At 40.2% G+C, this 17,896-nt stretch overlaps 2 protein-coding genes across 9 annotated transcripts in view; one reads left to right on the top strand and one right to left on the bottom strand.

The window, feature by feature from the left end:
* CBX3 (chromobox 3) overlaps positions 1–4,655 on the bottom strand; it is a 13,157-nt gene extending 8,502 nt beyond the window's left edge. Inside the window, exons 1-3 of one of the 2 annotated variants that reach the window (XM_017527018.2) lie at positions 4,507–4,655; positions 3,360–3,411; positions 464–606 (exon numbers count right to left, since the gene is read on the bottom strand). In XM_017527018.2, coding sequence (XP_017382507.1) covers positions 464–606; positions 3,360–3,383 — 167 coding nt within the window. In that variant the 5' untranslated portion in view covers positions 3,384–3,411; positions 4,507–4,655. Of the gene's footprint in view, positions 1–463; positions 607–3,359; positions 3,412–4,502 lie in introns of both variants that reach the window. The other variant, XM_017527020.2, reaches the window with a different exon arrangement.
* Positions 4,656–5,214: 559 nt separating this feature from the next.
* Positions 5,215–17,773, top strand: HNRNPA2B1 (heterogeneous nuclear ribonucleoprotein A2/B1). Of its 7 annotated transcripts, XR_005199924.1 has the most exons (14): positions 5,215–5,779; positions 8,422–8,457; positions 8,556–8,666; positions 8,828–8,974; positions 9,267–9,477; positions 9,623–9,724; positions 9,797–9,877; positions 10,354–10,416; positions 11,705–11,824; positions 12,079–12,201; positions 12,826–12,908; positions 13,761–13,989; positions 14,277–14,412; positions 14,943–15,730. XR_005199924.1 is itself a non-coding variant. In XM_017527015.2 (12 exons), exons 1-11 carry the CDS (start codon positions 5,774–5,776, stop codon positions 12,885–12,887), a joined length of 1,062 nt encoding a protein of 353 aa, XP_017382504.1. In that variant the 5' UTR covers positions 5,215–5,773; the 3' UTR covers positions 12,888–12,908; positions 14,943–17,773. The 7 variants fall into 7 exon arrangements, 4 of the variants coding, with proteins under 4 accessions (XP_017382504.1, XP_017382502.1, XP_017382505.1 ...); XR_001824748.2 differs by lacking the exon at positions 13,761–13,989 and having other exon boundaries at positions 14,277–14,349; positions 14,943–17,773; XR_001824747.2 differs by lacking the exon at positions 13,761–13,989.
* The last annotated feature ends 123 nt before the right edge of the window (positions 17,774–17,896 follow it).

Below are 17,896 nucleotides of genomic sequence, written 5' to 3'. Positions count from 1 at the left end.
AAAAAAAAAAAAAAAAAAAAAAAAAAAAGCGCCCAGGCTCTACTTCTTAGGTATTAGGATATAATAAACCTAGTATAAACCCTAGATTATGAGTACTCCTGTATAAGACCCACTAGCCTATATTGAATAGCTTCAATGTTTTTTAGTACCCTCTGTGTGGAGGAAAATAATGCAAATTATTCTAATTAGTATAATACCTAGCCAAATTAAAATACATTACATAGTAAACTACACTCTGTAATTTTATAAATTTGACTCCCCAGGGTAATAAACTAGTCTCTAGTCGGCTCGGCTTCAACTGTACAATGAAATCTTGGTTCTTCTTAAAATAAGATACCTAAATTAAAGGGGTCTTTATATTTAAAGATGTCTATGGGAAAGCAGACAAAAGCCAGGTTAAAAACATTTTAAAACCACTCAGTTGCAGTTAAACATACAATAAAGAAGCACTAAGATTTCTTACTCTGTAAATCCCTTCCACTTCAGGAAATACTCCACTTTCCCATTTACTACCCGTCGATCTAGTACTTTTTCCACCACAAATTCTTCAGGCTCTGCCTCTTCAACTTTTTTACTCTTTCCATTCTGTTTCTTTCCCATTTTTTGCTAAAATAAAACAAAAGAGAAATTAAGAAACATTCTTCTTGACTTTAAAGCACATTTTCAAGGCTAAACGGCTTATATTATTACATTCAACAAAAATTTACTTCTATATCCCAGGGCAGACACCTTCTGGAAAGATTAAAAGTCAACAGACAATAAAAGAATGCTTTATACTGTTGATTTAGCTGAAACTTACAGCCCACCACCCAAAATAACACAATCAAAAACATTATCTGGAAAATAGTTCTTTTCTCAGTCTTATCTCTAGGTAGTCTCATAAGACCAAGTTTACTAGAGTTTTCAATCATTTTAACAATACAGGAACAACTGTGTAGGAAGTACTTAAAGGGTGATACAGGTAAGAAAGCAGTAGTGACAGGTCTTCGGTGAACCTATGACAGACCTTACAGACACACCCAGATGGTAAGAGCCTCCTTCTCAATTCAAATATTAATGTCAAAAGCTCCAACGATACAGAGAAAAGCTAACAGCAGAATGAAAATATGGTTCGAAATCCTGATACCAACTGGAGGGTCAACTATGGACACCACAAGGGGGTTAAAGGACAAGATTATTTTTCCATAATCTCTGTAGTTATTTCTTACCACTTAGAACAAAACTATAAAGCTGTCACTTCAAGAGGCCAAAATGGCAGATTGATTTTAATTCCCTAATGTGAAAAAAATTGTTCTTTCCTGGTTTCTCAACAGAAAATCTTAACTGGTAGTGGTGTAACACTGTAGGAGACCAACTTCAACCAGTTCTTTCCAGTAACTCAAGACATGTTATGAGAGGATTAAAAATGGGGAAAATTTCAAAAACCTGAAATGGTTAATCAGAAGTTACTATGGGCTGAGAAAGAACCTATCTTAAAATTTCACCTTAAAACAAATGCTATTAAAAAAATATAAACCTCCACTGCCCAGTCACTAAAGCCATCCCACAACTAAAGCACCGGAGCACAAAAACAGCAACACCTCAAGTCTACAAAAGGACATTTTAAGCTATGCAGGCATATGGAGTGTGCAGACACATATGTAAGGCCTCAAGACTGCAAAAGGACATTTCAAGCTATGCAAGCATGTAAGTGTACACACATACATACGTACATACACACACACACACACACACACACACACACACGAATTAAAAATCCCCTAGAATACAAAAAAGTGCAGCAAACACCTGACTTTTCTGAATGCCATGTCCAAGTCAGGTCTTACGATTCTCATTAGTAAAGATACTTGAGTATTGGGCCCAAACAGACAAAATGCCATACAGTTCTTACTACTGTGGCATTCATAAGCTAGTTTCAAATGCTCACCATTTCTTAACCCAGCAGTTTTTTCCAAAGGTGAATTTGAGTCACAATAGATTTCCCATTATTTAAGTGAAATTAATTATTTCCCATTTAAATTACAGCACACACATCTCACAACACTAATGAATTTTTAAAATGAAAAGTTAGCTAAAAGCTTTTAAAGTGGTCAACTTGTGACCCTTCACAAAATATTTAAATACCAATAAATAACAGATTACAAAAGCTATCAACTGTGCAAAAACAACTTAATTTTAATGGGAACATCTATTTGTTTGCTTTCTGTATTTATATTCAGCCTTAAAGCCTCATAAACAGCTAATTCCTTTCCCATCTAATACTTGAAGGAGAATACAAGCAACTTAAGGCAATTACCTACACTTTGGTTTACCGATTATGGAATCTGAAGGTCAACTCAATCCTGAGGAGCCACTGATGGTTCTCATCTCCACGTACAATACAATACATGAGAATAATTTGCACCACAGACTCATCAGACAGGTTTTACATTACTTATCTCAATCTGTTTTCCAGGGTATCAGACTTAATGTACAATCTAATGATGGCACGAATTAAAAAACACCAACGTGCCCGTTTTAGTGTGAAACCCAAAGAGAGAATATACAGACCAAAAAAAATAAATGCTCTGCTTTACTTAGGAGACATCTAACACCTTTACACGCTTATGATTAGTGCTATGTTAGAATTAAATGTTGTGAGAACTAGGACCATGAATTTCGTGATTTTTATGTGACTATTCCAGCGTTTTAAAAAACTTGAAATTTGATATGGCTGAATATACGTATGTCTTAAACTGCTGGAGAGAAAAATATTGGTCAAAAGATACAGAAGATCTAGTGTTTTCTCCCTCCTGGGTCATATTTGTGATTTCGATCACTTTGTGTTCAAATAACAGAACACTGCAATGAATTAAATTTATGATTCGTCTATAGGTTAGAGTAAGTTAAAACAAGATAAAGTGACCAAAGGAATTTGAAAATTTATTGACTTTTGCTCCAATCTAGGTGCACAGGGTACCCTCGTTCTTTAAATTGGGCTTTAATGAAAATACTTCTCTACAATTTAGTGGATTTAAGGATTCTGTCAACTAAAAAGGGCTTTATCATTTCATGCAACATTTTTGCACGTTGCAAAAATTTGTGTATTTCTATTTGAAGATAAAAATCTTCAGCAAAATCCAAAATGCACTGTCCTTCAAAGATTAGCCTTTTTAAAACTAGTTAAGACACTATGAAGCCAAGTCAGTATCTCCATGTAATGATTTCATTTTGCTCCTAATTTTCCCCTATAATTATGCTGGGAGAGCTGGGAAATATGTGGATGTAAATTTCTCAACCACAGAGATGCAAAGTTACACTTTTTCGGGGAAAAAAACTTTAGTTAAATCCTTACATATTTTAGGTTTTCATTAACTTACCAATGTAGTTTTATTGGAGGCCATTTTTTACTGCAGACTTGAAGAGCTATTACTAGAAAAATGCATGACAGTTAAAAGATGTTTGCAGAACACAAAAAAGAGTAGCTAAACACAAGTTCTGTTTGGATTCCAACCCCCAAGTAGGGAGCGCACATTCCAAACGTGGATACCAATTCCAGAGCAGATTTGCGCTCCTACTTAAACTGCTTATGGTGCACATGTTTAAGTATGTCTTCCTAACCAAGTGAGTCTAGAAAGACTTTACTGGAGATCTTGGTACCTAATACAGCTTTATATGGCTTAAAACAGGGGACAAGCGTCTTTTCCAATCGAAGTCCCACTTATGATAAAGTCCATGTCCCATTTTTAAAGGACAACCCTTTCGGTTTAAAACCAGGCAAAATTACCAACTCACAACGGTAAACCACCGTGAATCTTCTCTCTGCTCTGCAATCCTAACTTGGTTTCTGCTCAGAAACCCTCCCTCTTTCCAATCGGTAAATAACTAAAAGAAAAAAACTTAAGTTGCTTCAGTCCCTGTTTCGTGACACTTTGAAGAAGCAATCACCTCTTTCACACACCCGCTCCCCCTCCGCCCCGCCCCCCGCCCCCCACGCTCGACGTCCCGAGGCCTAAGCGCGGGCGCTCGCCCCCACCCGGGAGCGCGGGCCTCGTGGTCAGCTCATCTGCTGGGAGAAACAAAGGCCGCGTCGCAGGGGCTCAAGGGCACTGCGCCACACCGCCCGCGCAACCCCCGCGGCGGCCACGTAACGGGGCCGCGCGCCACCCTCCCGGAGGCCCAAGTCTCGGCCCAGCCCCGCGTGGCGGCCAGGGGAGGGGGACCCTCCGCCAGAACGCTGGTGGGGGAGGGGAAGAGAAATGCGCTTTGTCTCTTAAGAGAGTGACCGTCGCCACAACTCTCTACCCCCTCGAGGGCAGGGCAGTCCCCCCAATTAACTGCAGGCGCCGGCTCGCGCCAGGCCAGCCGCAAGGCCACCGCCCGACCCTCCATCCCTTCCCGCAGCTCCAGGTGCGGGGTCCGGCGGGGAAGGAAGAGGAGGGGAGCAAGGAACCGGGCCCCCGGAGCGTGTGTGGTATCTAAAAAACCACCACCGAACGAGGGCTAGAGAAAAGGAAAACCACCGACTTCACCGCCTCCGAGCTGCTCCGGGTCGCGGGTCTGCGGCGTCTTCGGCCCGGCGCGCCTGCAGCTCCAGCCACATCCAAGGGGGGAGGGAGCAGGGAGCTGCGCGCGGGGCTGCCGGGGGGGAGGGGTGGCACCGCCCACGCCGGGCGGCCACGAAAGGCGGGGCGGCGGGCGCGCGCCCGGCGGGGGGGAGGGGCTGTGCGCCGCGCCCGCTGGGAACTGGGGCCCAAGGTGGCGAGGGCGGCCGCGACGACCGCGGCACTTACCGTTTGCGGCTGGCTCCTGGTGGTCCCCCGAGGGGAGGGAGAGGGAAGGAGGGGCGCGGACAGTGACCGGAGTCTCTCGGCGGTGGCTTTTCTGCTGGGCAGCCTCTGCGGCTGGCGCCAAAACCGGACTCCGCCTACTTCCTCGCCCCTGGGGTGTGGAATACTCCAGACGCTGGGGGAGGGGGAGTTGGGAGCCTCAAAACTAGTACTCGCTTTGGGACCACTTTTGGCAGAGACTCCTCCTCGATCCCAGGGGTCAGCCCCATAGGCGCGGGCCAGGGTTAGGTCAGTGTGGCGTGAATAGTAATTTGACTATAAGTTGATTTGGGTGTTTCCGGAAGGGGCTGAGTCGGGGCACGGAAAACGAAAAGGGAAAGCTACTAAGATTTTTATGGCGGGAGAAGGGAGATGGGTATCAAAGGCGTAGCTGCAGAGACCACCTCCCGGGTTGAGGGGGCTGGACCTCCGGGCTGCGGATTAAGCTCCTCCCGTCGGCGTTAATTTCAAACTGCGCGACCGTTTCTCACCTGCCTTGCGCCCAAGGCGGGGAGGCGTGGGGGCGGGGAGGCGTGGGGGCGGGACCCTATTCTGAGAGGTAATAGCACGCAGGTCTCGAGCCATCTGCAATTCACTGAGCACATTTACGGAAGTAACGTCGGGCACTATCGTTAGCCGCGAGGTGGGGAGGAGTACGCACTTGGCGTAAGGCGGGGCGTAGAGCCTTCCCGCCATTGGCGGCGGTTAGGGCGTTTACGCAACGGCCTGACGTAGAGGAAGACGCGTTAGTCGGGGGGGAAGGTTCTAGAAAAGCGGCGGCAGCGGCTCTAGCGGCAGTAGCAGCAGCGTCGGGTCCCGTGCGGAGGTGCCGCTAGCGGTGTTGTTTCTCGAGCAGCGGCAGTTCTCACTACAGCGCCAGGACGAGTCCGGTTCGTGTTCGTCCGCGGAGATCTCTCTCATCTCGCTCGGCTGCGGGAAATCGGGCTGAAGCGACTGAGTCCGCGATGGAGGTAACGGGTTTGAAATCAATGAGTTATTGGAAAGGGCATGGCGAGGCCGTTGGCGCCTCAGTAGAAGTCGGCCAGCTGCCTCCGTGGGAGAGCGGCACGAAATTGGACCGCTTCAGTAGCAGTGGGGCTCTTGGTTTTTGAACAGGGTCTTGACAGGGGCCTGAGCGTACAAACAGCTTCCCCACCCTCAGCCTCCCGGCGCCATTTCCCTTCACGGGGGGTGGGGGATGGGAAACTTTCACATGGCGGACGCAGCCCCGCTGGGGTGAAAGTTGGACGCGGAGGCGGGAATTCTTATTCCTTTTTTAAAGCACGCTGCTTCGGGGGCTCCGGCGTTTTCACGGCGAGCTTTTCGGCGGGCAGCGGGTCCTCGTGAGCAGGGCTGCGGAGCTTCCCCTCCCCCTCTCTCCCGGGAACCGGATTTGGCGGCCGCCATTTTCATGGCTCGCCTTCCTTTTAGCGTTTTTCTTTTAACTGACTTAATTCTCCTAGTGTGATTTCTCAATCAAGGCTTAGAGGTGGTTAACTCTTTCTCTCTCTTCTCGGGTTGTTTTCATATCGTTTCGAGGTGGATTTGGAGTGTTTTGTGAGCTTGGATCTTTACAGTCCTGCGCACCTCATTAAAGGCGCTCAGCCTTCCCCTCGATGAAATGGCGCCATTGCGTTCGGAAGCCACACGGAAGAGCGGGGCGGGTGGGGGGATGGTGGTGCCGGGTTCGCAGGCCGAGTTTCAGAGAAGGTATCACCACTCAGAGCGTCGGGCCGGGTTCAACGCCAGCCATAGGACAAATAAACCATTTTATATTTTTCCTGTTTTTTTTTTTTTTTCTTTGAGTGATGGTTTTATCTGGGTCTTCGGTTACTAATAAGGCAGATGAATCCCAGCGAAGTAGACACAAATTGGAAGCCCTCGGCCGCGAGCGGCAGGGAGAATGGTGGTTTTCGGGGCGGGGGAGGGATATTCACGTCAGGATCCTTTACTTCCCTTAAGGATTCCACTTAAATTGTAGAGGTCAGTCATTTTGAAAATATTTTTACTGAGAAGTTTAATCTTTACGGGGCCAATCCCCGGACCTTTATAGCATAAAGATTACGAGGAAAGTGAAAAGTGTTTTGTCCTTAGTCGTACTTAGGTTAAAACATGGCTTCAGAGGCTCCTTCCTGTAATGCGTGTGTATTGATGTGCAAAATTGTATTGGGCCTGGGCCGCTCTGTATTTGAACTTGTTACTTGCTTTTCTCATTTATGTTTGCAATCTTGGTTGAACATTACATTGATAAGCATAAGGTCTCAAGCGAAGGGGGTCTACCTGGTTATTTTCTTTGACTCTAAGCACGTTTATAAAATAACATTGTTAATAACCGATAGTGGACATCGGGTAAGTTTGGAAAAATTGTGAGGTAAGTAATGAGTTTTTGCTTTTTGTTAGTAATTTGTAAGACTTGTTATAGATGTGTATTATCCTTAATTTGAGTTTGAAAGACATATGTACTGACAATAAAAGCTAGCTGAAAAAAATCAAAATATGTATCTTGGCAAGGAACCATTTCGAAGACCGCTATGTGTCTTATGGGAGCTAGTTTGATACTTTCAGTTATTATTTATTTTTTTTTTAATTTTTACGAGTCCTGAAGACAACGCTACAGGAAAAATATCTCAACTGGCTTTTATCACCTTTTTTTTTTTTTTTTTTTTTAAAGCAGTTGGGAACATGTGGATGGAGGGAGAGCTCTGTAGAACTGGGATGAGAGCAGCAATAAATGCCGCTTGCTAGAAATAAAAAATTCTTGACTCAATGATAAGTGACTCTTAAGTTTGCATTATGCATTCATAGCAATTGGTCTTGGATATATATGACTTATTCTCGTGTGAGGTTTTTAACCTAGTTACCTTTTGAGACATGTTTACTTAACGTTCTTCCTTAACTGCCCAAAATACAATGCTATGTAGTACAGCATATTTGTTGGTTTGCAGGTATTAAAATATTTCAGCTCTGATATTTTTCCTTTCGACTTGGAAAATCGTTTTGTGCCGTGTCTTCCTACATGGCCAATCAAGTTCAGTAAGCTTCACCTTTCAGTATCTTTAAAAAACTGCTTAGAGTTTATGCCAGGTGAATGTATTGAGTAATTTTTAAGGTTATTTCAAATGCATATCTTGACTGCTTAAATGTTTTGTAACAGTAATGTGGAGAAAACTAGTATTCAGTGTTTTTTTTTTTTTTTTTTTTTTTTTTTTGCTGAGGTACTTAGAATCACCACCAGAGGGGGCAGTTAAGGGAAAATAAATGGTACTTTGCAGACACTGAATCGTGAATTTGGTTCATAAGCAAGGATCCAAGAGTTATTTTCTGGTGTTTAAAAATAGAAATCTGCGTTTTAGGTTATAGGGTTGAAATTTTTGGGTAAAGAATCTTTACTAATCTTTTGATAACCACGGTCTACATTTGTTCATTTCTCCTTAGAAAGTTTTTTAAATTAATAATTTGTTTAAGTTTATTTAATGTTGAGTAAATTTAGATCAAGCATTAATGACTTTGAAACTTGTGTAGATCAGCTGAGGCAATTTTTTGGTGTAACACAACTAATATGCAGTTTAACATATGGTTTAAATTTGATGTAAGTTTTTTTTCTCCCCCCCAGAAAACTTTAGAAACTGTTCCTTTGGAGAGGAAAAAGGTACTCTGCCAGCAGGTCACCTCATATTTAAGAATTTAATTTCCTGCATACAAAGAGAAAAATGTAAATAAAAATTGAAATGGTGCTTTCCTTTGCAGAGAGAAAAGGAACAGTTCCGTAAGCTCTTTATTGGTGGCTTAAGCTTTGAAACCACAGAAGAAAGTTTGAGGAACTACTACGAACAATGGGGAAAGCTTACAGATTGTGTGGTACGTAAATTACTGAATTGTGTCAAAATACTAGTCGTTTAGCTGTATGTTAAGTGAATCATGGAAGAAATTGTGCATCACCATAGTAAAAAAATCTATTACAATGAATGTTTACTACAATAATGAGATTAAATGCTAAAGTTTCCCCTTTGGTTTGAAAGGTAATGAGGGATCCTGCAAGCAAAAGATCAAGAGGATTTGGTTTTGTAACTTTCTCATCCATGGCTGAGGTTGATGCTGCCATGGCTGCAAGACCTCATTCAATTGATGGGAGAGTCGTTGAGCCAAAACGTGCTGTAGCAAGAGAGGTAAGCAGACCATGACTGTCTTGTGCAATTAACATGAAGAATGCTGCCCTACCGAACATCAGAAAGTATTTCTGAATTGAGTTTTAACTCAAGATTTTTCCCCTTGTTAGCTGTGTTGGGTTTCTGGACCATTTTCTTAAGCTAACATTTTTCAAAAGACTAGGTCCCCAAAAGGTATTGCTTTGTATCTGATATTATAAGATGGATAGGAGACAAGTGTGGTATAAAGGTTAGGTGCTTTGTATCATGTTTGTGTTTTCTCTGGTTGACTTTTACACCACCACTGTTTTAGGAATCTGGAAAACCAGGGGCTCATGTAACTGTGAAGAAGCTGTTTGTTGGTGGAATTAAGGAAGATACTGAGGAACATCACCTTAGAGATTACTTTGAGGAATACGGAAAAATTGATACCATTGAAATAATTACTGATAGGCAGTCTGGAAAGAAAAGAGGCTTTGGCTTTGTTACTTTTGATGACCATGATCCTGTGGATAAAATCGTGTGTAAGTGTCTGTAACCACAAATGTACTGTTCTGTGTCTTCAATTGTGTGTGTTAATATCTGTAACTTGATTAAAAGGTAAACTTTTAAAGTTGCTTCATACTACAATGTTGCTATAATTTAAAAGGAGTCAATTTTTTATTGCAGTGCAGAAATACCATACCATCAATGGTCATAATGCAGAAGTAAGAAAGGCTTTGTCTAGACAAGAAATGCAGGAAGTTCAAAGTTCTAGGAGTGGAAGAGGAGGTAATTTTAATTCTGATTTTTCTTGCTTTTTATTCATATAAGTGCTTGCTTTAACTGGGGCATTTATTGTAGGCAACTTTGGCTTTGGGGATTCTCGTGGCGGCGGAGGAAATTTCGGACCAGGACCAGGAAGTAACTTTAGAGGAGGATCTGGTGAGTTCAACTTACAAGTGTTTGAAGGATGATGTTGCTTTTGTTTTAAATGTCATTAGGTTTTCATTAGAAACGGGAAATCCAACCTAAATCAAAATTTTCCCTAAGACCCTTCAAATAGATTATATGCTGGCAAGCCCCTGTGACTTGGTTAGAAAAGAAGGCAATAGGGTTTTTATTAATAACAATCGTATTTATCTGGATTAATGTTGTAAAATGTCATCAGAAAAGCTTTGGTCCCATCAAATGTTTTCTTATGAATGGAATGGAATCTCTAAAATTGAGAGTTGTTCAGAGTCCAAAAGTTAGGTGGAAATGAGATTTTTATACTTTGATGTTTTGTACATAGAGTGGTAACACTGTGCATTTCTGAGGTTCCTGTGCTGAGGAGTTAAGAGAACTGAAAAAATGAGTATTAGAAATTCAGTAATGCGGAACAGTTTATAGTAAATGTAATGTTTTTTGGCTCCTAACAGATGGATATGGCAGTGGACGTGGATTTGGGGATGGCTACAATGGGTATGGAGGAGGACCCGGAGGTCAGTTTCCTTTACATTTTGGTTTACGTGATTAATACTTCAGCATGTTGTATGTTTGGTTCATTTTATACTTCGAGTTTTTAAGTATTTTTTGTTATCCTTTATAAACAGCTTGGGCAATAGTGTTCCAGTAGTTTGCTGGTTTAGCATTTACTAAGGAATAGAGTGCCCTGCCCCCCCCCCCCTTTTTTTTTAAGGAGTCTCCGGCCTGTTGTCAGGCTGGTGTGTAGTGGTGTGCTTGGCTCACTGCAGTCTCCACTTCCCAGTTAAAGCAATTCTCCTGCCTCAGCCTCCCGAGTAGCTGGGACTACCAAGTGTGCACCACCATGCCTGGCTAATTGTATTTAGTAGGGACGGGGTTTCACCATGGTCTTGATCTCTTGACCTAGTGATCTGCACGCCTTGGCCTCCCATAGGCCTGGGATTACAGGTGTTGGCCACTGCACCTGGCCTTTAGAGTGCCATTTTAAATAAAAAATAAAAGATGCCATCTCTTGAGTAGGATTTAGATAAATATTGTACTGTGTTTCTCTGGAAAAGTACAGAATACTGGGTTTAACCGAGAGTAAAACATAAGGGGGAGAATATATGTAGGAGAAAAATACAAAATGTTTCTTAACACTTAGATGACAAGCATCCCAGGATAGCTTTCTGAGGAAATATTCAAAAATATTTAGTGTGCTCCTGGCTGCAGATACAAGTGTGAACTACTGTTAAACATGAGTGAAGTAATATGTAAAGATTGAGTTTTACTCGTGTATAGAAAAGGATGGTACACGCTGACAGATTTAGTGATAAGGGACTTTTAAAACTATGAATTGGTAATAGACTTCATTTCTGGTGTTGCCACTCATTAGGCATGACTAGGTACTGTATCTCACTGTTCCTGCATTTTGTAATGAAAATTTTAGAAAAAGTTGAATTCTTGTACTTAACTACAAGTAATTTGAGACTCGGCCCCCAAGCTTAGCCAAAGTATATACATGCAGTGTTTCAAGATACCTTGTAAAGGTAACCTTAAAGATACTTACTTTTAAGGGAAAATTGCTTCGATACAGGTATTTTCAGAGTGTAGACATGGTGTTATCCATTTGGTTGGGTAGGCACCCCAGCCACCAAATGTTTACCAAGGGTATGTATTCAGTCCTTGAGGCTATTTTAGAGAGATATCACTGAATGTTTCACATGCAAATGCGTATTTTTGGAAAGCTGTAAATGGGTGTGATGAGATGGTTAAGAATGTCATTAAAAATATTAAGTGAATACTTAAAGGCTTATTTTATAATAGGTGGCAATTTTGGAGGTAGCCCTGGTTATGGAGGAGGAAGAGGAGGATATGGTGGTGGAGGACCTGGATATGGCAACCAGGGTGGGGGCTACGGAGGTGGTTATGACAACTATGGAGGAGGTAATAAATTCACAGGCAATTATCTGGGAATTTACAAGAACCATTATTTGGGAATTGGGGGTGGAATCAATGGTTTTGTAACACTTGGTCTTTTATTACAATATTTGTCACTGGAGGCCCTTAAAAGTTATAGATAAGTGCTTGCTTTTATTTGTTTTTGTGGGAACTTTGGCCTGAATAGTCAGTATGTATCATCGGTTTAATGTTTGTATTGTTCTGCGGTCCATTATGGTAGTATTCCAATTTTTTTATAGGAAATTACGGAAGTGGAAATTACAATGATTTTGGAAATTATAACCAGCAGCCTTCTAACTATGGTCCAATGAAGAGTGGAAACTTTGGTGGTAGCAGGAACATGGGGGGACCATATGGTGGAGGTAATTTATAACTAAAAATTGAGATTTTCAGGTTTTTGTGATTAAGGGATTAGCCTTTTGTGATTTAAAGGGAAGATACCATACTAAGTAGTTTGTATTTGGGCAGTGCTCCATATTCAGCCTTAATGCGTAAGTTTCCAGAAATACTTCAGCAAGTAATTATAACATCAAATTGGGATTAGGGGTGCTGGAGGTGGGAATGTTCAGTAGTTGAGTTTCTGGTAGGGCCTCATAAACAGCCAAGTAAAAATGCAACCCGCATTGCAATTGGTATAAATTTTTTATGAGGGTCTTTGAAGTTAAATACTTCAACCATGATTCAAACCATTGCTTAGTTTATTCTTGAGGTTTTTAGTAGGACTATATGTTTTCTGTATTGTGCCTGATGTACTTTAAAAAATCTTAGTGCAAATGATGGTGAGAGGACCAACCCTTTATTGAAAAGAATAGTGTCAGCCACAAAATAAAAACCTGAGTAATTTATCTCCCAAGTAATTCTGCTAACTGGCTGTCCAAGTTAGGATCTGCTTGTTTTAAAGATTTGATAGATATAAAATAGAATCAGCTGTAGTAGGCTGATGGGAAGTCTAAGTTTGTTTTCTCTTTCTGTTCCAACAATTCTAGGAAACTATGGTCCAGGAGGCAGTGGAGGAAGTGGGGGTTATGGTGGGAGGAGCCGATATTGAGCTTCTTCCTCTTTGCCATGGGTAAGTAGCTTTTGAGTTTTACAATTATTATTATCTTGGGAGACCTAGCTGCAGGAGTAAAAGCTTTTTAGGATCATGTTATCTTTCCTTAAAATCTGGTTAGATGGATAATTTCATAACCTATTTTTTTTTTACTCTTTACTTCTGTTGAAACAGGCTTCACTGTATAAATAGGAGAGGATGAGAGCCCAGAGGTAACAGAACAGCTTCAGGTTATCGAAATAACAATGTTAAGGAAACTCTTATCTCAGTCATGCATAAATATGCAGTGATATGGCAGAAGACACCAGAGCAGATGCAGAGAGCCATTTTGTGAATGGATTGGATTATTTAATAACATTACCTTACTGTGGAGGAAGGATTGTAAAAAAAAAAAAAAAAATGCCTTTGAGACAGTTTCTTAGCTTTTTAATTGTTGTTTCTTTCTAGTGGTCTTTGTAAGAGTGTAGAAGCATTCCTTCTTTGATAATGTTAAATTTGTAAGTTTCAGGTGACATGTGAAACCTTTTTTAAGATTTTTCTCAAAGTTTTGAAAAGCTATTAGCCAGGATCATGGTGTAATAAGACATAACGTTTTTCCTTTAAAAAAATTTAAGTGCGTGTGTAGAGTTAAGAAGCTGTTGTACATTTATGATTTAATAAAATAATTCTAAAGGAAATTGTGTAATTATAGACTTTTTATTTTAAATAAGTTAAGGAGTGGGTAGTATAATTAAGGTTCGTTGCAAAGCTGTTGTTATATTTGTGTAAGATAAATGCTGGTCAGATATAAGTGTGTTGTCTGCAATTCATCAGGATTAAATTATGTAGATAACTTAAGGGATATCTCTGCAAGGAGAAACACCTTTTTAGATCTTTTAGATGCTGCTTCTTCAATGCAAGGAAAGGAAATAACCCCAGCGAGGTACTCTTCAGGGACACAGGTCTAGTACAAGAGAACTCTTGACGGCTACTAAGTTCAGCCAGTCTTAAAAAACTGTGCTGTTTCTACAAAACTTTAACTACAGTAGTTTATAAGGATGCCAACGAAAGCTGAGGGTGTAGAGCAAAATAGTTCTAAGCTTCAGTTAAACTTCTTTAGGTAAGATCTTATTTACTTTTCCTTTCTTAATTTTCCTCCCTAAAAGATAAACTAATATTCTTCAATGGTCTTTCAGTATAGTGGTTCTTAAGTAGTTTAACATAGCTATAAATTGAGTTTAACAATTCATAAACTCAAGAGAATTTTTATAAACCCTGTTTTCCAATCTGTCATTTACTTAAATTATTTTGGTTGTTTTTCCCTTTTTTTCCTCCTTTCCCCCCCTCCCCCTCCATGTGAAGATTCAGGTGCTTAACATATCATTTTTTTCCCTGCTGGAATTTTAGCATTGATATGAGCCATGGACAAGTATATTCTGCTGCCACAAAGACTGTAAAGTGCTTCATTTCAACAGCTGAGGCAAGCCAAGTGATCATTAATAAAGCTTTTCTTGGTTCCTTCAGTGGTGTTGGTAGTAAAATGGTAGGTAAAAGTTAGGCTGCAAATTGAATAAATATGAGATTTCCCATCATTACACCCTTGTGTATTCACATTTCTTGGATCAAACATTTTGAATGAACCAGGGGTTTTTATTAAAGACATTTGTTCTATTTACGGTTCTAGCTGTACATGCTTATCAGGATGAGACTGAAAGAAGGTAGCGTCAAAATGGTTGAATCTATTTTCAGATAATAGTTCATACTTGAGTGAAGTGTCTGTCTACATTATGAAGCCTGTATGTATCCAGTACTAAATAGGTGGGTTAAATGTGGTAATTGTAGTTCAGTGTCTTACCCTGAAGAGGAAGTTGTAGGTTGGCTGTTAAGATTCATTGCTTAGATATCAATTTGATTGCCTGGCTTTATTGCCTTTACAGGAATGTGATATTCAGGGCTTACTCTACTATGTGCACCAGTGAGTCTTCTTTGATCCTAAGACCACCACTGAAGTTGTTAGGTTCTTTTGGACAAACATGATAAACTTCTTCAGATAATTTTTTTTTCCTTTGGCAGGAAGGTGTCTTGCTGCAGGTAACTAATGAAGAAGTGGTCAACCACAGAGTCTTCAAGAAATAAGAAATTCTGTACCATCTGAAAGTAGTTCTTGTTTGTGCCTTCATTTAAAAAGCACTCTTTAAAATAAAAGGGAAATGTTTTCTGAAACATTTAGTTCAGGTTCTTGATATAAAACGGTTACAAAATGAGTGTTGTTTGTAAAACAGTAACATCAACTTGGCTAGAGAGATAAATGTATCATGTTTTTAAATTAGGTTTTGTGAGTAGACAGATTAAAATTCTATTTTAAAGTTTATAAAATAAATACTTTTGTATCCAAATATTTGGTGTAATGTTTACACATAAAATGTGTGAATCTTGTTCTATAAACATTTGGTTGTCTAAAAGATCACCATCCCCTAAATTTTTTAAAGCAGTTTCACAAAGCTATGCATATTTTCTTTTAATATTTACAGATAAATGAGAAGAGCACTGTGGACATTATTGGCTGTCCCCAATAAAATGCTGTTCATTATGCACTGTATATTCAGCGTTTGAGTACTCCTAAAGTTCCTGGCTTTACCTTGTATGTTTAACAGTACTTGGCGTTTGAAAATCATGGATTTTAAATTAACCTGCCTGAGTGTTCCAGATTAACTGCCTTTGCAAAGCACTGAGGCTTAAAATATGTACTAGATTGTCAAATGTCAATTAGTTTTATTGTGTTTTACACTGAGTAAATGAGTATCTGTTTTTTTTTTTTTTTTTTTTTTTTTTTAAGGCTTTTTAAATAACGGTGTTTATTTGGACATTTACCTGAATTAAGAAAACCAAAACAAATAACAAGGGCCAAGTTAATTGATTCCATGGTAATTTCTTTTGGTTTTGATAATTTGAGGTATCTTAACAGGTAAGTCAAACTAACAGCAGCTAACAAGTATAAAGCAGCTTTGCATTTGAAATCGTAATGGAATTAATCAATTAGACTTGTACAAATAGATCTACTCCAAGAAAGTTAATTTTGAAGGTTTAAAAATGTGTGATGTACAAAGATGTTGAACGTTGAAAATACATCGTTAATAGTATGCATAACCTCAAAATAGCAACTCTGATCCAGCACGGTCAAGGGAATATCACACAAATAGGGGAGAATTAGGTAATGCACAATAGGCTGAAATGAATTGATTTAAAGAGGGTTTACTGAAACATAGGGTAATGTTGGATGTTCAACATAGGCTTATTTTTTGTATGTATTGTGTGTTGAGCCGTTTCTTGAAGTTTAAGATAGTTCTTGTGGCAGCCTTGAGACAGCACCCTAAATGAAGAAAGGCTGCCTTTTGCCTAGGGCTTTATATTGTTGCTGTGTAACAACTTAGCAGTTTCTCTAAACAAACTTCATCTATGTCAGCAGTTGGGAGCAAGTTAACTGAATCAGGGTAAAGCTCAAGGTTGCAATCACCAAAAACTAGGATTGGAGAATTTTTATATCCAGAGTGGCATACTAACAGGGCTGAAAAATTAATGCCGTCAGCTTCCCTTGGTGAGTGACTCAAGCAAGAAAAGCTGTAAAATGAACACTACAACATAGTCATGCCATCTTGCATCCTTTATGGTTACAGAATGTGGTGGGAGGGTTCTGTCCACTGGTATAATTACCAAGCAGCTAGGGATCATTGGGAACTGTCTTAGACGCTGGCTGCCACACTCGAGGTGCCCTTATTAAGTTTTTATGCACTTCTGTGAAATGATCTGTATGTATAAGATTTTCCATGTAGTCTAATTTGGTAGATCAGTGCAAAATGAGTTGGTTTAAATCGGCTTGACCTAATATTCGTTAGGTGTTAAAAGCTAACAATGTAAGGCAACAAGTCTCAGTTCATCAATGTTGGTTGAAAAGTGCAAAAGGTAGAAAGGCATGTATTTCAGGACACCTGGAGTGTGCATGTTGCTTAAATTTGCTGAAGATTTGGAACTAATGTACTAAGATGGTTGATCACACAATTTTGACATTTCCATTATTTTAGTAATGAAACTAACATTGGCTTGTTTTGGGGTGTTGGAGGGGGTTTGAGGGATAACCAGAGAGGTGTGCGGATTTACCGGAGAACAAATTTAATGGTTCAAAGATTGAGATGGGGGAAGAATGTTCTAGCTACTTGAGTGCGTTTAGGAAAGTTAAGATTGTTATCACAAACTTGTATGCTGCTGCTGTTTTGTGTTCTGAAGATCTGCTGAACCTAAGCCTGCTTTGAGACCAGGGGACCTCAAGAAATCTAGATGGCCTCGTTTGCTTGGAGTTTCTATGCAATTGGCCTAAAATCTGATAATGCTTGTGAAGAAGCTCGAGTGAGAATTTAAATTGGAAAAGTGTCCCACTTGGGTTGTCTTTATCTTATTCATAAAATCAAGACAACTCAACTAGGTAGGTAATGTGGAGAGTCCTAGCCAGCAGTTGTCAGCTTTTGGTCATTGGCTTTGTCATCTAGTTGGTTTGCACTAGAAACCTAATGTGGAATTTCACGTTTAAAACTGGACTGTCGATAGAAAAGCAAGCACATCCAGTTTTTATGCTTTGAATCCTGCATGTTAAGGTGAAGGTGGGGTTGTATCATAAAACCAGCCCATAGTCATTTAGATCTTGTGAAGCTGACTTCCTAATGCACAAAAGTCCCTTGTTCTGGGGGAGGGGGACATCAGTTTCAGGAACCACCACCATACCAAAATATGGATGCTCTAGGCCCATTTTATGAAATGTATTTGCACGTGACCTAAGCATATCTCATATGAGTGAGTATAGGTCACTCAATACTGGTAGAAAGCTGGGCAAATAGTATGCTGCATTACAGTGAAAAATTCAGTACAGAGACAATCACTTTATATTGTTTGCAGTTACTTGAATTCGTGTGTGCTGTATGGAAGTTTTCTTACGGTTTAAGCTTAAGGCTTGGCATGGTTCATAATCTGAGCTGCTG

The sequence above is a fragment of the Cebus imitator genome, unplaced genomic scaffold (genome assembly GCF_001604975.1).
Source record: "Cebus imitator isolate Cc_AM_T3 unplaced genomic scaffold, Cebus_imitator-1.0 Scaffold45, whole genome shotgun sequence".
NCBI classification, from domain to species: domain Eukaryota; kingdom Metazoa; phylum Chordata; class Mammalia; order Primates; family Cebidae; genus Cebus; species Cebus imitator.
This window is presented reverse-complemented; position numbering and strand designations above follow the sequence as displayed.